Source organism: Procambarus clarkii, chromosome 55, assembly GCF_040958095.1.
Source record: "Procambarus clarkii isolate CNS0578487 chromosome 55, FALCON_Pclarkii_2.0, whole genome shotgun sequence".
Taxonomy (NCBI): Eukaryota; Metazoa; Arthropoda; class Malacostraca; order Decapoda; family Cambaridae; genus Procambarus; species Procambarus clarkii.
The window spans coordinates 20,705,837-20,726,416 of NC_091204.1; the positions used below are offsets into that span (position 1 = coordinate 20,705,837).

At 40.7% G+C, this 20,580-nt stretch overlaps 1 protein-coding gene across 1 annotated transcript in view; it reads right to left on the minus strand.

Moving 5' to 3' along the window:
• Window positions 1–20,580, minus strand: part of LOC123755654 (carboxylic ester hydrolase) — a 113,924-nt gene that overhangs the window by 23,491 nt on the left and 69,853 nt on the right. The window contains exon 8 of the mRNA XM_045738383.2: window positions 11,170–11,320. Coding sequence (XP_045594339.2) covers window positions 11,170–11,320 — 151 coding nt within the window. The remainder of the gene's footprint in view (window positions 1–11,169; window positions 11,321–20,580) is intronic.

Here is a 20,580-nt window from a genome sequence, read left to right on the forward strand (position 1 = left end):
TTCCTTTAAGCCCCCGTCTGTGTTATACTGTGACTTCATTTGAGTTCCTATTTCAGTGATATTGGGACTTTTCTTGAACTCCTGTCTCAGTGATAATATGGCTCCATTTCAGTCCCTGTTTGTGATATATAGGCATTCTTCGAGTTCCCCTCAATGATTCTGACGCTTCATTAAAGTCCCAGTTTCATTAATTCGTGAGATATCTTTGAGCAAGTAAGTTAATTTCAGTTAGTCATTACATTAAAGACAAAGTGAACACTAAATGGTTCGCGATAAAGCATCCTTAGGCATTTATTTGTTATGTTTAACCGTCCTCCTTTTGTTAGAGAATTTTCAGTTTGGGCTGCCCTGTACTCTTGGGCTTTTGCTGATATTCAGGAATTAGTGGATGATACATCATGCCTAGGAACAGTTTAATGATATTTCTGTCTTTAATGCATTAAAGCCGGGCTGAATAGGTTGGTTTATAATTAATTAATTATATTTCATTGTGTCGGGGTGTTACGACCCGACTCTTATTTTTTGCATATAGGAGCCAGGATCTTCGGGAGATTTGTATACCTGATTGTTAACAAAGAGAATGTAAGGAACAATTAGGTTATTTCTCTTTGTGGTAGGCCCTTGAATGTTATGAGCTTGTAACTGGGGAAAGTATAGGACTAGTTATATAGGTTTAGGATAAGAAAGGAGTGTTTGTATCTTTTTAAGTATGTAGACAGTTTACTCACTTCAATCCTAAAAATGGCGGGGTGTTTTGTCCCTGCCAGACGTAAGATTATTCGGTGTTCCTAGCTAGTTAATTTCCCTATTTTAATAGGTTGTCTACTGTATTGTAAAGCTGTATTGAATTGTGCAATTGTATAAGTACATTCTATAGTAATTCACTTTTTTCTTCACCTTGAAAAACGAACATGAGTTTTAGAGAACTCCTCTTTCAACTAAACCCTGATGCAAGAATAATAGTTAGAGGGATAGAAGAACTAATAAACCAGAAGATAGTAAATAAAGAATATGCGGTCATTTTCAATGAGACAAAAAAAAAAAATATATATATATATATATATATATATATGTCGTACCTAGTAGCCAGAACTCACTTTTCAGCCTACTATTCAAGGCCCGATTTGCCTAATAAGCCAAGTTTTCCTGAATTAATATATTTTTTCTAATTTTTTTCTTATGAAATGATAAAGCTACCCATTTCATTATGTATGAGGTCAATTTTTTTTTATTGGAGTTAAAATTAACGTAGATATATAACCGAACCTAACCAACCCTACCTAACCTAACCAAACCTATCTTTATAGGTTAGGTTAGGTTAGGTAGCGGAAAAAGTTAGGTTAGGTTAGGTTAGGTAGGTTAGGTTGCCGAAAAACAATTAAATCATGAAAACTTGGCTTATTAGGCAAATCGGGCCTTGAATAGTAGGCCAAAAAGTGAGTTCTGGCTACTAGGTACGACATATATATATATATATATATATATATATATATATATATATATATATATTAGTATATTTTGGTAGCAGTCTTTCCTGTAGACATATATTATTAAATATGACCGAAAAAGTAAGATTAATAATTCTAACACGAATTTTCTCAATCTTTCGTACATTTCTTTTCACTGTTGGAGGTAAATCAAAAATCAATTCTCCAAAATTCATTTTTATTTCTAGTCTGACGCGACACGAGCGCGTTTCGTAAAACTTATTACATTTTCAAAGACTTTAGTTCACAAATACACAACTGGATAGAACTTATGCATCTCCGATTTTATATCTACATTTGAGTGAGGTGGAAGGGGTGATGTGGCATTAACACAAGACAGAACAAGATGTGGCACTAATAGGGTATTAATTTCATCAACACAAGACAGAACAAGAGTATTAATAGGGTATTAATTTCATCAACACAAGACAGAACACGAAACAATGGATATTGAATAGAAGTGTTTGTAGAAAGGCTATTGGTCCATATTTCTTGATGCTTCTATATTGGAGCGGAGTCTTGAGGTGGGTAGAATATAGTTGTGCAATAATTGGCTGTTGATTGCTGGTGTTGACTTCTTGATGTGTAGTGCCTCGCAAACGTCAAGCCGCCTGCTATCGCTGTATCTATCGATGATTTCTGTGTTGTTTACTAGGATTTCTCTGGCGATGGTTTGGTTGTGGGAAGAGATTATATGTTCCTTAATGGAGCCCTGTTGCTTATGCATCGTTAAACGCCTAGAAAGAGACGTTGTTGTCTTGCCTATATACTGGGTTTTTTGGAGCTTACAGTCCCCAAGAGGGCATTTGAAGGCATAGACGACGTTAGTCTCTTTTAAAGCGTTCTGTTTTGTGTCTGGAGAGTTTCTCATGAGTAGGCTGGCCGTTTTTCTGGTTTTATAGTAAATCGTCAGTTGTATCCTCTGATTTTTGTCTGTAGGGATAACGTTTCTATTAACAATATCTTTCAGGACCCTTTCCTCCGTTTTATGAGCTGTGGAAAAGAAGTTCCTGTAAAATAGTCTAATAGGGGGTATAGGTGTTGTGTTAGTTGTCTCTTCAGAGGTTGCATGGCTTTTCACTTTCCTTCTTATGATGTCTTCGACGAAACCATTGGAGAAGCCGTTATTGACGAGGACCTGCCTTACCCTACAGAGTTCTTCGTCGACTTGCTTCCATTCTGAGCTGTGGCTGAGAGCACGGTGGACATATGCGTTAACAACACTCCTCTTGTACCTGTCTGGGCAGTCGCTGTTGGCATTTAGGCACATTCCTATGTTTGTTTCCTTAGTGTAGTGTAGACTGCAGTGTGGAAACCTCCGCCCTTTTCCATGACTGTTACATCTAGAAAGGGCAGCTTCCCATCCTTTTCCATCTCGTAAGTGAAACGCAGCACGGAACTCTGCTCAAATGCCTCCTTCAGCTCCTGCAGATGTCTGACATCAGGTACCTGTGTACAAATGTCGTCAACATACCTGCAGTATATGGCCGGTTTCAAGTTCATGTCGACTAAGACTTTTTGCTCGATGGTACCCATGTAGAAGTTTGCAAACAGGACACCTAGGGGAGAACCCATGGCGACCCCATCTACTTGCTTATACATGTGCCCATCCGGGCTCAAGAAGGGTGCCTCTTTAGTACAAGCTTGGAGTAGTTTCCTCAGAATATTTTCTGGTATGTCAAGAGGAGTACAGGCTGGATCACGATACACTCTGTCGGCTATCATTCCGATTGTCTCGTCCACAGGTACGTTGGTAAACAGCGATTCTACGTCCAACGAGGCTCTTATCCCTGTGGCCCGCGTGCCCTGCAGTAAGTCAACAAATTCCTTTGGAGACTTCAGGCTGAAGGCGCAAGGAACATAAGGAGTCAACAGGCCGTTGAGTCGCTTCGCCAGTCTGTACGTGGGTGTGGGTATCTGGCTAATGATTGGCCGAAGTGGGTTTCCAGGCTTGTGTGTCTTGACATTTCCATACGCATATCCAGGTTTATATTCCCCGATGATCTTTGGCAGGTGGAGTCCGGATTTCTTGGCGTTCACAGTTTCGATCAGTTTGTTGACCTTTGCTTTTAATTCGGCTGTAGTGTCCTTCGTTACCCTTTGGAACTTAGTTTGGTCAGAGAGTATGATGTTCATTTTCGCCAGATATTCGTCTTTTTTAAGAATGACATATATTGGCAGCCGAAGGACACTACAGCCGAATTAAAAGCAAAGGTCAACAAACTGATCGAAACTGTGAACGCCAAGAAATCCGGACTCCACTAGTAAACAACACAGAAATCATCGATAGATACAGCGATAGCAGGCGGCTTGACGTTTGCGAGGCACTACACATCAAGAAGTCAACACCAGCAATCAACAGCCAATTATTGCACAACTATATTCTACCCACCTCAAGACTCCGCTCCAATATAGAAGCATCAAGAAATATGGACCAATAGCCTTTCTACAAACACTTCTATTCAATATCCATTGTTTCGTGTTCTGTCTTGTGTTGATGAAATTAATACCCTATTAATACTCTTGTTCTGTCTTGTGTTGATGAAATTAATACCCTATTAATGCCACATCTTGTTCTGTCTTGTGTTAATGCCACATCACCCCTTCCACCTCACTCAAATGTAGATATAAAATCGGAGATGCGTAAGTTCTATTCAGTTGTGTATTTGTGAACTAAAGTCTTTGAAAATGTAATAAGTTTTACGAAACGCGCTCGTGTCGCGTCAGACTAGAAATAAAAATGAATTTTGGAGAATTGATTTTTGATTTACCTCCAACAGTGAAAAGAAATGTACGAAAGATTGAGAAAATTCGTGTTAGAATTATTAATCTTACTTTTTCGGTCATATTTAATAATATATATATATATATATATATATATATATATATATATATATATATATATATATATATATATATATATATATGCGAACAAGCCTGAATGGTCCCCAGGACAATATGCAACTGAAAACTCACACCCCAGAAGTGACTCGAACCCATACTCCCAGGAGCAACGCAACTGGTATGTACAAGACGCCTTAATCCACTTGACCATCACGACCGGACATAATGAGGTGATAGCCGAGGCTATTTGAACCACCCCACCGCCGGCACTCGGATAGTAATCACCTCATTCTTTGGGGCACACGTGAGGAACACAAATGCGAACAAGCCTGAATGGTCCCCAGGACCATGCTATGCTATGCTATGCCCAAGATTACTATCCGAGTGCCGGCGGTGGGGTGGTTCAAATAGCCTCGGCTATCACCTCATTATGTCCGGTCGTGATGGTCAAGTGGATTAAGGCGTCTTGTACATACCAGTTGCGTTGCTCCTGGGAGTATGGGTTCGAGTCACTTCTGGGGTGTGAGTTTTCAGTTATATATATATATATATTGGTAGCAGTCTTTCTTGTAAACATATATTATTAAATATGACCGAAAAAGTAAGATTAATAATTCTAACACGAATTTTCTCAATATTTCTTATGTTTCTTTTCACTGTCGATGGTAATTGAAAAATCAATTCTCCAAAATTCATTTTTATTTCTAGTCTGACACGACACTTGAACGCGTTTCATAATAACTTATTACATTTTCAAAGACTTTAGTTTACACACACACAACTATAACCTGCAAACACTAAACAGAGTTCTACTATGCTATGATTTAAACAGCTTTCATCTTATATACCCGCATTTTGGGTGAAGTGATATGTTACAACAGTTTTGGATGAGGTAAACAAAACTTTCAACACAAGACAGAACACGAAACAATGGGTATAAATTGGGTAAATTAAAGGATAGAATGGAAGTAACTGCAAAGGGCCTATTGGCCCATATTTCTTGATGCTTCTATATTGGTGCGGAGTCTTGAAGTGGGTAGAATATAGTTGTGCATCCCTGTTGATTGCTGGTGTTGACTTCTTGATGTGTAGTGCCTCGCAGATGTCAAGCCGCCTGCTATCGCTGTTTCTATCGATGATTTCTGTGTTGTTTGTTAAGATTTCTCTGGTGATGGTCTGGTTGTGGGAAGAGATTATATGTTCCTTAAGATGAAAATGAAATCAAAGACAACAAAACGCAACTACTTCATGCTACAAACCAATGGAGAAACAGCAACATCGACGAAAACCGCCGTACTCGTATCGAGCAACACCTCGACATCCTCACAGATCGACATCACCTCAGCACCGAAACGAAAGCTAGGCTAGGCAGTGTATATTGTTCGGATCCTTGATCATGAACTGTACCAGTGTTTACAGTTATAGAACTGTGTTAATCATTTAATCCTTGTAATATATATGCGAGCTGATGTGTTAAAATACCCGAAGGTATATTGTGGTTCTGCTATCAATATCCAAGCTCAGCCTTAAGGATCATACCTGCTACCTTGAGGTTACCTTGAGGTGCTTCCGGGGCTTAGCGTCCCCGCGGCCCGGTCGTCGACCAGGCCTCCTGGTTGCCGGACTGATCAACCAGGCTGTTGGACGCGGCTGCTCGCAGCCTGACGTATGAGTCACAGCCTGGTTGATCAGGTATCCTTTGGAGGTGCTTATCCAGTTCTCTCTTGAACACTGTGAGGGGTCGGCCAGTTATGCCCCTTATGTGTAGTGGAAGCGTGTTGAACAGTCTCGGACCTCTGATGTTGACAGAGTTCTCTCTCAGAGTACCAGTTGCACCTCTGTTTTTCAACGGGGGTATTTTGCACATCCTGCCATGTCTTCTGGTCTCATGTGATGTTATTTCTGTGTGCAGGTTTGGGACCAGCCCCTCTAATATTTTCCACGTGTAAATTATTATGTACCTCTCCCGCCTGCGCTCAAGGGAGTACAGTTTTAGGCTCTTTAGTCGGTCCCAATAGTTTAGATGTTTTACTGAGTGGATTCTAGCAGTAAAGGATCTCTGCACGCTCTCCAGGTCAGCAATTTCTCCAGCTTTGAAAGGTGCTGTCATTGTGCAGCAGTACTCTACTCTAGAGAGCACAAGCGTTTTGAAAAGTATCATCATCGGTATAGCATCTCTAGTGTGAAAAGTTCTTGTTATCCAACCTGTCATTTTTCTTGCAGTTGTGACGGCTACTTTATTGTGTTCTTTAAAGGTAAGGTCTTCTGACATGAGTATACCCAGATCCTTTACATTGCCTTTTCGTTCTATGTTATGATTTGCCTGAGTTTTGTACGTGGTTTCCGTTTTTATATTTTCATTTTTTCCATAGCGCATGAGCTGGAACTTATCTTCGTTAAACACCATATTATTTTCTGTAGCCCATAGAAAGACCTGATCTACATCTGACTGGAGGTTCGCCGTGTCCTCTATGTTGCCTACTCTCATGAAGATCCTAGTGTCATCTGCAAAGGATGATACAGTGCTATAGATTGTGTTCTTGTCTATGTCCGAAATGAGGATGAGAAAAAGTACTGGAGCAAGCACAGTACCCTGGGGGACTGAGCTCTTCACGGTTGATGGGCTGGATTTTATTTTGTTGACTATTACACATTGGGTTCTGTTGGTCAGGAAATTGTAGATCCATCTGCCTATTTTTCCGGTAATTCCTTTTGAACGCATTTTATGTGCAATAACACCATGGTCACATTTATCAAAAGCTTTTGCGAAATCTGTGTAAATTACATCCGCGTTATGTTTGTCTTCCATAGCATCTAATGCCATATCATAGTGGTCCAGCTACTGCGACAGGCAAGAGCGCCCTGTTCTGAAACCATGTTGTCCGGGGTTATGGAGTTGCTGTGATTCCATGTATTTTGTGATTTTACTTCTTAGCACTCAAAAATTTTATGATGTGCGATGTTAGCGCTATCGGTCTGTAATTTTTTGCCTCAGCCTTATTTCCTCCTTTATGAAGTGGTGCTATCTCTGCTGTTTTTAGTATATCAGAAATAACGCCAGTATCTAGGCTTTGTCTCCACAGAATGTGGAGAGCCTGCGATAGTGGTTTTTTTACAGTTCTTTATGAATATGGAGTTCCAAGAATCCGGGCCTGGTGCAGAGTGCATAGGCATACTGTTTATGGCTTCTTCAAAATCCAGTGGGGATAGGGTGACATCTGACATATGATTTGATGTTGGTATCGTATCCATGAAAAATTCATTTGGGTTATCAATCTTTAGTGTGTTTAATGGCTCGCTCAAAACAGAGTCGTACTGCGTCCTCAGTAGCTCGCTCATTTCTTTGTTGTCATCGGTGAAAGTTCCCTCTCCCTTTCGCAGGGGCCCGATACTAGATGTGGTTTTTAATCTTGATTTTGCATAGGAGAAAAAATATTTCGGATTTCTTTCTATTTCACTGATGGCCTTTTGCTCTCTTTGCCTCTCCTGGGTTTTGTATGATTCTTGTAGCTTCCGTTCAATTGTTTCTATTTCTCTACCTAACCTTCTTCGCCGTTCTTGAGATAGGGTGCGACTCTCAAGTTGTTCCACGATTCGTTTTCTTCGCCTATATAGGGAACGACGTTCCCGTTCCAATCTGCATCTCTTCCTCTTTTTTTCTTAGAGGTATGCGGTTTGAACATATTTCTAGTGCTACTGAGCTTATTTTTTCCAGGCACTGGTTCAGGTTTGCATTTTCTAGCTGTTCTTCCCAGTTTATTTCTGTGAAGTCCTGGTTTATTTGCTCCCAGTTTATCTGTTTATTGTTGAAGTTGAATTTGCTGAAATCTCCTCCACCGGGAATCTGGACTGGTTTTGAAGGTCTACTCCCCATGGTTGTCATAACTTCAATTAAGTTGTGATCTGAGTAACAGGTATTAGTAATCATTATGTTCCTGATCAATTCATCATTATTAGTGAAAATGGGCTACAGCCCATTACCAGTACAGTAACTAGGAAGCAGACAAAGGATTGAACTTAAACCCAAACATAGGACCCTTGCCCTTAGCTAAGAATTAGCCTGTTTATTTTAGTATTCAAATGTAGTATATACAGTACTTAATTTCAAAGTCATAAATATTTCCTCTTTATTAACTTAATCCAGTATTTTTTCCACAATTATTATTATTATTATTATTATTATTATTATTATTAGTATTATTATTATATTTATTATTATTATTATTATTATTATTATTATTATTATTATTGTTATTATTATTATTATTATTATTATTATTATGTGTGCCTTGTCTAGGGACCACGATAAAATGCCTGAAAAAACAGGAAGTCAAACTTTCTGACCCTCTAGCTAATTCTGACCATATCCAAGATACAGGGGGTGTTGATTGGGTCAGGCTATTGACACAACTTATCTCAGGTAAATATAAATTGCACAGGATGGCTGTTCTGAACTCAGCAGAGGGTAAGTTACTGATTGGACCTGTACTAAAGTTGAACCAGTCAGACGTACTCTATAGAGAGTATATAAGCTGAGGCTGTCATAGTTGCCTGGTTGCGTCTGGAACAATCTCCCCTCAAAGTTGGCCAAAGGAAAAAGGAGGGCCTGGAACCAGTACATAAGCTCTGGGATCTAGACACTCTTGGTATTACACCAGAACAAATCAGTCCAGATGAAAACCATTTATCAGAACTATCTAGACTCAATGGTCTGTAAAGATGGTCAGTACTGGGTCAGACTACCACGGCACATTGATCACCCCAAATTGCCCATACATAAATGTATGGCACAAAATCAATTGAGATCTCAGAGGTTGAGATTATAAATTAGTCCCGAGCATCTCCAACTCTTATATGGCATTATTTAACAACAGTTAAAGAATAAATTTATAGAAGTCATCCAAGATGACAACCGAAAGAAGGGACACTACTTATCGCACCACGCAGTATTAAAATCCTCAACTATTATTCTGTTGAGGAGTATGTTTAACTACAGTGAAAAATCTAAACAAAGTAGTGTTTCGACGATTGCTTACAAACTGGGCCAAGCCCAGAGGATGTATGATGTGCTGGTAAAATTCCATAAAGGAACAAATGCATATACAGCCAAAATTAGTAAAGCATTTCTTAGGGTGGGCCTCCAAGAAGAGGACCGAAATTACACAAAGTTCCTCTGGTTGAAGGATCCAAAGGATCCTGGAAGTCAAATCTTCACTACAGATTTGCTTCAGTGCTGTTTGGAGCAACTTCTTCGCCAGTTATACTCCAAGCTACCGTGATTACTCATTTAAAGAAATTAAGCCCATATAAAACATAAATCAGCAATAACCTGCATGTGAACAACTTCTTTGGGGCAACCAGCAGTGAAGAAAAACTGTTAGCTTGAGAAGATTGGCTGGGATGAACATTTACCCCCTAAAGCTCCAAGAAAAATAGAGAGCAGGATACCTAAGGAACAGAATTCCATAGAGACCATTAAGTTTCCTCGAAATGTTGTAAATTATAAACAGTTAAAAAGTCTGCATGTGTTCTAGATGTGATGCTTCTTCGAGAGCTTATGGCACTGTAGCCAACATTATAACTAACCAACAAGCCAATTTATTAACTTCCAAAGCAGGGGTGACACAGTTGAAGTGTCACCCCTGACACTTGATGGAGTGTCACTTCACCTCATCAAGTGACACAACTGATGGGGTGTCACTCATCACCCCATCAAGTGATGAGGTTAGATGAGTGGATTTCGACTCCAAGGTCAATCTTCTTCATCAATCTGCTGTACTGTAATGCTATTAATTTGGTAGTTGTGGCATGGATTGTTATGCCCCACATACAGGGTCTTGCATTTGTCGATATTAAAAAGCATTTGCCAGTCGTCTGATCATTTGGAGTTCATATAGATCTCTTTGTAAAGCTTCAATATCATTATCAGTTCCCACTTCATTCATCCCATTTTCCCATTTCCTTTATCATACATCTTTGAGTCATCTGCAAATTTGATGATGTGGTTTGCAATATTCTCATCTATGTCATTGTTGTCTATGACAAAAAGGGTTGGCCCCAAAATGGACTCCTGTGGCACCTCACTACTTTTCTCCATTGAGTTTCGTTCCCATTTAGCACGACCATTTGTTTTCTTTGTTTCAACATTTATTTGATTCATTCTAATATTTTACAGTTTATTCCATTTGCCTGTAATTTCCTTGCAAGTCTTTCAGTCTGTACCTTATCTAAGGCTTTATCAAAATCCATGTATACAACATTCACCAGAAGGCCGTTGTCTTGATTAGTTGGTTACCGTTTCCAAAAATGTGAGCAGGTTTGTAGAGTAGGATCTATTTTTACCTCCAAGATCTACAAACTGTAGTCAATGAAATGGAGTCCTAAGTCAATAATCGACCGCTGTCTTACCTTTTGGATGATTACTCACAACATGAACCTCTGAATCAGATCATTTAATGTTTGGGAGGCCTCTGACACCTGTGACGTCCCTCGGGAACGAGGAATCCAAAGATCCTTCCTATGTTAATGAGAGTGACTAGGTTCATAGTTATAAACATCTTTCTCAAGTTATCAGTCAGTGGAATGATGTTTAGACAAACTTCATCTGAATACCTTTCATTCTTTCCCCCGAGAATATGGGGTCCAATAATTCCACCTCTGGTGCAATTATTGGGACCTATATTCTCGCAGAAGAGAATGAAAGAAAGGTATTCAGATAATGAAGTTAGTCCAAACATCATTCCATATCCCTCCCCCTCCCTCTCTGTCACTCTTTCTCTCACTCTCTTTCTCGTTAAATAAATAACAGATGATTAATATTGAGACGAATGATACTTACGTAAGGCAATTAAGGCCCCTTCATGTTGAGTGATTCCGGTAATGAGATGGACGTTCTTCTGCCTTCCATCCTTGAGGAGAGTCGCGGGGTCAGAGACCAGGAACTCTCCGTCGACTCTTGGGCCCAGCAACAGCGGGTTCATATGCCACTGCTGCACCAACAACACAAATAAATTATAAACATGTTATTGACTTATAAATGACATTCTGTGTGAACAGCTCTGACAGATACTGTTACATATGATAGAAATTGATTTACCACAAGCGTCTGCAATGAAGGCTTAGTACAATACCAAAGTACAAAGAATTTAGATGTGAATACAATTTTAATCATTTTAACATCCAACAAATACATTTAGATAAACAAAAATTTGCTGTCATTTTTTTAGACGTCTAACAATTGTTAATATATGATCATAGGTTTATTGTTATATATACTTCGAATCACTTAGCACATTCTATACAAAAATCCAGAATAAATTATATTAGACACGAGATGGTGCACAATCCAGGTATCTCCCACTTTTCTATTAGAGCCGTTTTTTATTTACTTGTGAGTATGTACTTTGTTATGTTGTTAATGTTATTTTCGTATATTTTGTATCTCACTTGATTTTTGTCTCCTCCGAATCATTTAATCATTACAAGGACATCTTGTTCTCCATTTTTTTTTAAAGAACAGCTTTGTAAACTTTATGATTTTTTGTATTTTGTATACTTTAGTTTATCATTCTTTCAACTAATCTCCAACCACTTGGGGTGTACGGTAGAGCGACGGTCTCGCTTCATGCAGGTCGGCGTTCAATCCCTGACCGTCCAAGTGGTTGGGCACCATTCCTTCCCCGTCGTATCCCAAATCCTTACCCTTACCCCTTCCTAGAGCTATATAGTCGTAATGGCTTAGCACTTTCCCCAGTTAGTTTTCCCCCTCTTTCAACTAATGTCAAATTTTTATTAGATTATATTTATCCGAATTATGAATTTAACACTTCCTGAAGATTTTTATCTGAATTTACCTGAGGGCAACCATCTCTCTAGTGGCCTCGACGGGGGACAAGAATGTGGCGGCATGTCGAAGGTGAAGCCCATTATTCCTCAGCTCTTTTTCCAACTGAATTTGGAACTGTTGTAAGCCTTGGCATTTACGGCTTCTACAGGTAAGTGGGTCCAGGAGTTTATAACCTTATAGGTGAAAAACATTTGTTTTCCGGATTTACCTGATTTACATGAAGGCCACTAACATTAGTGGCTTTGACGAGGACAGGAAGCCGGCGGCTTGTCGAAGGTCCCTTCATATGCTTTGATGATCCTTTCCAGGTGGATTTTAAAACCTAACAGAGTTTTAGCGTTATCGGCTTCGGCGGGTAGGCGGTTCCATGGTTTATAAACCTGTGAGTAAAAAAATCTCCTGTTCTTAGTCCTTTTTTTTTTTTTTTTTACTATATTGAGGTTTGTTGAGCTTGAAATCGTTGCTCCTTGTTTGTGTTACATCTGACATTTTGAAGACATTGTCAAGATCAACATCCTCCAACTTCTTCACTATTTTAAACGTTTCATTAAGATCCGCCCTGTCATGCCAGGTTTGCAGTGTTGTTAACCCTTTGGCCCTCAACCGTTCCTGGTATTAGAGTCGACTTACTTCTAAGAGGATTTTTGTTGTCTGTTGAACTTTCTCTGAGACACATAAGTCCTTTTGAAGGTGAGGTTTCTATGCTTGGGTACAGTAGTCCACCTGGGAGAGCACCAGAGATTTATACAAGTGAATTACCATTTTTTTTTTACTTGAGGCAAATGATTCGTTCGATTATTAATAGTTTTTTCCTGCTTCTCTCACTTGTGCAACATTCATTATCTGCTGGATCCTGACTCCAAGGTGCTTTTCTTCATCAATCTGCTGCAAGGTAATGTTGTTGATTTGATAGCTGTGATGTGCATTGTTATGCCCTTCACATAAATATAAATGGAAATGTCTGTCTGTTTGAGGTTGGAAGTCAGATGGATAAGAAGGGGGGAAGAGGGGATGATAGGGAAGAGGGGATGATAGGGTGATGGGGGCGAGGGGAAGGGTAAGGGTAAGGAGAATAAGGGGAAAATGAGGGAGATGGAAAGGAAAAGGGTGATAGAGGTGGAAAGGGGAGATTGGAAGGGCGGGAAAATATGGGGAAGAGGGGTAAAGGGGGTAGGGAAGGAAAGGGAAGAAGGGATTGATGTGGGGAAAGGGGAAGAGAAGAGAGGTGGATTGGGTGGTGGGAGAGAGACAGACTATCCTGGGCGCTGTTGTTGTTGTTGTTTTAGATGAAGCCACTCGGAACAAAAAGTTCTAAGTAGCACGGGCTATGGTGAACCCGTAGTGGGCTTATCTGGCACAGGAGCGGGGCTGTGGCACTGCTGGATAGCTCTCTAATTTATACTATAAGATAATGTTTGATTGTATGTCCAATGGTGAAGTTAGATGGTTGGGGCTAATCTTACCCAACTTTACAGGGAGATATAGTCTGGGGTACGGGATGGACGTAGGCTGGTCGTTGTTGGCCCAAATATAATATTTTAATAAATACAGCATGTAGCCTATTCTCTCGTGCAATTTTCCTGAAGCCTGAAATTAATTCGCGGATGTTTTTTCGTTGAGTTTGAAGTTACTTTCACCGTTCACTCGCGCATTTTCATGATTTACTCGAAAATGATGAACGAAATTTATTTGGGTTACAGTAAATAGGGAAGATAGTATATAGTAATGATGGTATGTAGTGAAGATGCAAGATGATCGGAGAATGGGGGACGGGGGAAGAGGAGGGCGGGGGGAGGGGGGGAACCGGAGGACAGAGCGGAGTTGGACGAGGAAATTGAAATTGAAATAAGTTTATTGAGGTAAAATACACACAAAGGGATGAGGTAGCTCAAGCTATTCTCACCCCGTTCAGTACATCGTGTTAATACATACATAGACACACATCACAAGCAATAAACGTATTACCGAACATTCTGAGATAAACATAAACATTTCCTCCTTTACACAAGTAATTGGACGAGGGGGAAGGGGAAGAGGACAGATATAAAACAGGACACATTAGTGACCCCCTCCTCATGATATGTTTGGGAGGTGATTGGCCGAGTCCCTATATTTTGTTACTCGAAAACGATAAACGTGAATACAATTTACCTGAGGAACACCATCTATCTAGTGGCATCGACGGGCCTATGAAGCATTGTCAAATGTTCCTCCTTTTTCTGTTTATTTTTTGTTCATTTAGATTTTGAACGGCAGTAATGTTTTGGCATTTACGGCTCTGGCGGGTAGGCGGTTCCATGAGGTTTAAACCCTCAACCCGTTCTCGCACTTGCTTAGTCAATATTGGCTTATTTAATAAGTGCATATGTGACATACTAATTGATTGTGAATATTTTAGTTTACCTTGAAAAGCTTCATAGAAAACACCAACCTCACCTAACCTTCTTAGTATGTTAAGATAAGCAACTTATTGCTTCTTATTTACAAATATTACTTAACCTATCAACGGTATAGGTTAAGTAATAATTGTAATTAAGAAGCAATAAGATGCTTATCTTAACATACTAAGAAGGTTAGGTGAGGTTGGTGTTTTCTATGAAGCTTTTCAAGGTGAACTAAAATATTCACAATCAATTAGTATGTCACATATGCACTTATTAAATAAGCCAATATTGACTAAAAGCAAGTGCGAGAACGGGTTGAAGCCCTATGTGTGATAAAGCATCTTTTGTTTGAGTTTTGTATTATATATATATATATATATATATATATATATATATATATATATATATATATATATATATATATATATATATATAATGATGGAGCAGCACTCTGTGCTCTAAAGAAGAAGGATAGGGGTATCAGGCCCATTGCCGTTGGCAACACCCTCCGACGCCTTGTAGCTAAGGCTGCAGTGAGATCTATCAGCCAGGAAGCAGCCACCTTGCTGAAACCTCATCAGCTCGGGTTTGGGATTCCCCTAGGTTGTGAAGCTGCAGCACATACAGCGCGGGCTTACATTGCTGATCTCCCGGACCAGAAGGCACTAGTAAAGCTTGACTTCAAAAATGCCTTCAATCAAGTCAGACGAGACGCTGTCCTCAGGGCTGTACACAACCATTTCCGTCCCCTTTACCCATTCATCCGATCGTGCTACAGTGGGGACTCTAAGCTTCTTTTTGGGGAGCATGAAATAAACTCCTGTGAAGGTGTCCAACAAGGTGACCCCTTAGCCCCCCTCCTTTTCTGCCTAGCTATCAAAGAGGTCACTGATAGTCTGACAAGCGAGCTAAACATCTGGTACCTGGATGATGGCACTCTAGCTGGAACTCCGGAAACCATTTTGGAGGATATAAGGAAAATCCAGGAGCAGGGAGCAGCCTTAGGCCTCATTCTCAATGCATCCAAATGTGAAATAATCTCCCGCAACCCAGACATCACTGGGCAAATACAAAATGTTCTTCCAGACATTCTCGTTGTCGAGCCACCGGACTGCACTCTCCTGGGTGCCCCCATTGGCCCACGAGCAATCGAGGAGGTCCTGGCTGCAAAAATCACTGACCTAAAGAGAATGCTGGACAGGATTGACAAGATTGATGCCCATGATGCTCTCTTTCTCCTTACAAGATGCCTGTCTCTCCCTAAGTTGACCTACTTTCTGAGATGTTCTCCATCCTACAGCAGCCCTAAGTTAAATGTGTATGACACCCTTCTGAGGTCCATGCTGGTGAAAGTCCTGAACCTGCCATTGGACGACTCTCAGTGGGAGCAAGCAACCCTTCCTGTAAGACTCGGCGGCCTTGGTGTCCGCACAGCCTCCCAAATTGCTCTACCAGCCTTCCTTTCCTCCTCTCATGCATCGCACGACCTCGTCAGAGATATTTTACCTGCAACCCTGAGAGATTCAGCAGGAATACACGATCCTGCTTTCACTGAATGTTCAAATCAGTGGGATGTTCTTGCAGCCCCAGCCACCATTATAGAGCCAACAAAACAACACAAACAGTCCGGCTGGGACCACCCTCTAGTGGAAAAAGTAGCTGATGCCATGCTCAGCGCCGCAACATCAGACAAGGAGAAAGCCCGCCTCAGAGCAGTGCGTGCCCCCCATGCAGGAGACTTCCTCCTGGCAGTACCCATGTCAGCAATGGGCACGCGCCTAGATCCAGAATCCCTTCGTGTAGCAGTGGCCCTCCGCCTTGGTGCCCCAATTCACACTGAATACAAGTATATTTGCAACAGGGTGGAAGCAGACCAATGCGGACTGCATGGGTTGCATTGCAGAAGCACAAAGGGCTGGCATGCAAGACACAGCGAGGTCAATGACATCATCAAGAGAAGCCTCGTCTCAGCTGGGTGCCCAGCGGAGAGAGAACCTCGCATCCTAGGGGTTCAAAACCGGATTTCCCCGCACTTCGCCCTGATGGCATCACCATATACTCATGGAAGGAGGGTAGACAGTTGGTGTGGGACTACACATGTGTATCCACCCTGGCTGAAACCTATGTACACTTCGGAGCTGATCAAGCAGGTGGGGCGGCCAACCACAGGGAAACAGCAAAATCACTCAAGTACAGGCGACTGCAAGGTCAATACCTCTTTGTTCCCATAGCGTCTGAGACGCATGGCCCATGGGGCAAGAGTGCCTTGGGATTTCTCAAGGAATTGGGTTCCAAGCTCATTGACGTCACCAGAGACCCAAGGGCTTCCAGTTTTTTGTTTCAGCGTCTCAGTGCGGCGATCCAGAGGGGAAATGCTTGCTGCGTCCTCGGTTCCTGTCCAGAAGCGGAGGAGCTTCAAGAGATCCATAACCTTTAGGCATTTGTCTTGTATGTTTTGTAACCTTTAAATACACAATAAAGGGGAAAAAAAAAGGGAAGGGGGTGGTAGGAGAAAAGCACACAGAAACTGTATTGGAGGGGACCTACATTCCCTCCAATGCGTTATGTGTGGTTTCCTCCGAGGCTATGGGTCCCCCTTCTTCCAGCCAGAGGTGGTACTCCCTTCCCTATATATATATATATATATATATATATATATATATATATATATATATATATATATATATATATATATATATATATATATATATGTCGTACCTAGTAGCCAGAACGCACTTCTCAGCCTACTATGCAAGGCCCAATTTGCCTAATAAGCCAAGTTTTCCTGAATTAATATATTTTCTCATTTTTTTCTTATGAAATGATAAAGCTACCAATTTCATTATGTATGAGGTAAACTTTATTTAATTGGAGTTAAATTTAACGTAGATATATGACCGAACCTAACCCTACCTAACCTAACCTATCTTTATAGGTTAGGTTAGGTAGCCGAAAAAGTTACGTTAGGTTAGGTTAGGTAGGTTAGGTTGCCGAAAAACAATTAATTCATGAAAACTTGGCTTATTAGGCAAATCGGGCCTTGCATAGTAGGCTGACAAGTGCGTTCTGGCTACTAGGTACGACATATATATACAATAAGGTACATTCGGTTGTGAATGTACATACATTGGGGTTTGAGTGTTTTATTCTTGCAAAGCCATCAACCCTCATTTTCTGTCCATTGTAGCTTTTTGAGCCTGACCCCGTTGTTCGTCGTTCGTGTTAATACGTGACCTTTTAAAGAAGTGGTCTGAATCAATATCCTCCAAGTTGTTCAATATTTTAAAAGTCTCGATGAGAACAGCTCTGTCATGCCTGATTTGCAGGGTTGTTGGCCCTGAAGCCCTTAACCGTTCCTGGTATGGGAGTCCACTTAGTTATACGATGATTTTTGTCACTCTGTGTTAAGCTTTTTCCAAAATTGCTGTGTCCTTTTGGAGATGAAGTCCACGTGCCCCGATAAAGGAGTCCAAATTGGGGCAGACTGGAGATTTGTACTGTTGAATAACCACTTCTTTTTTCTTTAAGTAAAAGGTTCGTTGGATTATTCCTTAGGTTCGGCTGACTTTTTTTTTAAGTGCAACTTCCACTTGTTGTGCAACTTTCCGTGCATGATGGATTCTGCTACTAGGTCCTTTTCTTCATTAATCTGCTGCATGATAGTGTTGTTACTTTGCTAGTTGTCATGCGCACTGTTATGCTCTGCATGCAAGATTTTCCGGTTATCAATATTAAAAGCATTTGCCAGTCTTCCGACCATTTGTGGAGTTCCTGTAGATATTTGTAACGCTTCAATAACATTTTATGTCCCTACTTTACCACAGATCGTAGTGTCATCTGCAAATTTGATTATGTGGTTTGTAATATTTTCCTTTATAAGTAATAGTAATATCTTCTCACACACACATAATAACACAGCATAAAAACCTGAACTTATGTATTTGTGAAATTTATGTAAAGAATTACACCAAGTCTTTCGCATTCTCGTGGGTGCTTTGTCAAGGTCTGAGTGTGTGCCCCGGTTTCTGCCTCCCCCTCCTCCTGCTGTCCTTGACCGTCCCTCTCGGTTGTCTACTCCTCCGGACCCTACTCGTCCGCCTCTGGTCTGTCCTCCCACTCCCTTCACTCCATCCTTACTCAGTTTACCCATGCCCCTTAACCCTGACTTCGCTGACCCTGATCCTGAGCTTATTTAATATACTGTGTTTTTCTTCACCTTTATTCCTTTATTGTTCTCTGTTGCTGTCCTTTCTCTTTTTGACAATGTCTATTCTTCAGTGGAATATTCGTGGATTTTATGCCAACTTCCATGAACTCCAACTTCTGATTACACAGTTTTCACCATTTTGTGTTTGTCTCCAGGAGCCGATGCTCGGTGCTCGTCCTGGTCAGTGTCGTCCTAAGCATTGGGCTCGGATGACATTCATTACGAGATGCTTCGCCATCTCCCTCCTTGTACGTCTCAGTATTTACTGAGTCTGTATAACCAGGTATGGAGTCGTCGTCAGTTCCAGAGGACTGACTCGATGCTGTAGGTACTCCCTATTCAAAATGTTTGTTTATTCAGGTAAAGTACATACATACAAGGTGTGATACAAATATTGATGAATTTATAGATAGAGCTAGTACATACAATGCCTAAAGCCATTATTACGCCAAGCGTTTCGGGCAGGAAAAACACTATAGACTAAAACTTAATTATAATTGAGATTAAAGTATAAAGGGGTTGAGAAAATATAAAAATAAAAAAGCTGGGAACATGGCAGAAAAACAGCAAAAAATACAATTTGGTCGACAAACAGCATTGTTTAAAAATAGCAGACATGGGATGACATTATAGGGGTAAGGTAGGTTACAGGGAGTTAATTAGGTAGTGCTTAGTTTTTATCTTAAACTGGTTGAGAGAGGTACAGTCTTTAACATGGTTGGGAAGGTCAATCCACATTCTGGGTCCCTTGATTTGGAGAGCATTTCTAGTTTGATTAAGTCGTACTCTTGGAATATCAAAAAGGTATTTGTTTCTGGTGTGGTGCTCATGAGTTCTGTTACAACCTTCAATGAAGCTTTTAAGGTCAGGATTGACATTACAGTTCAGCGTTTATATATATATATATATATATATATATATATATATATATATATATATATATATATATATATATATATATATATATATATATATATATATATATATATATATATATATAACTGAAAACTCACACCCCAGAAGTGACTCGAACCCATACTCCCAGGAGCAACGCAACTGATATGTACAAGATGCCTTAATCCACTTGACCATCACGACCGGACATAATGAGGTGATAGCCGAGGCTATTTGAACCACCCCACCGCCGGCACTCGGATAGTAATCTTGGGCATAGCATTTTACCAAATCACCTCATTCTTTGGGGCACACGTGAGGAACACAAATGCGAACAAGCCTGAATGGTCCCCAGGACAATATGCAACTGAAAACTCACACCCCAGAAGTGACTCGAACCCATACTCCCAGGAGCAACGCAACTGGTATGTACAAGACGCCTTAATCCACTTGACCATCACGACCGGACATAATGAGGTGATAGCCGAGGCTATTTGAACCACCCCACCGCCGGCACTCGGATAGTAATCTTGGGCATAGCATTTTACCAAATCACCTCATTCTTTGGGGCACACGTGAGGAACACAAATGCGAACAAGCCTGAATGGTCCCCAGGACAATATGCAACTGAAAACTCACACCCCAGAAGTGACTCGAACCCATACTCCCAGGAGCAACGCAACTGGTATGTACAAGACGCCTTAATCCACTTGACCATCACGACCGGACATAATGAGGTGATAGCCGAGGCTATTTGAACCACCCCACCGCCGGCACTCGGATAGTAATCTTGGGCATAGCATTTTACCAAATCACCTCATTCTTTGGGGCACACGTGAGGAACACAAATGCGAACAAGCCTGAATGGTCCCCAGGACAATATGCAACTGAAAACTCACACCCCAGAAGTGACTCGAA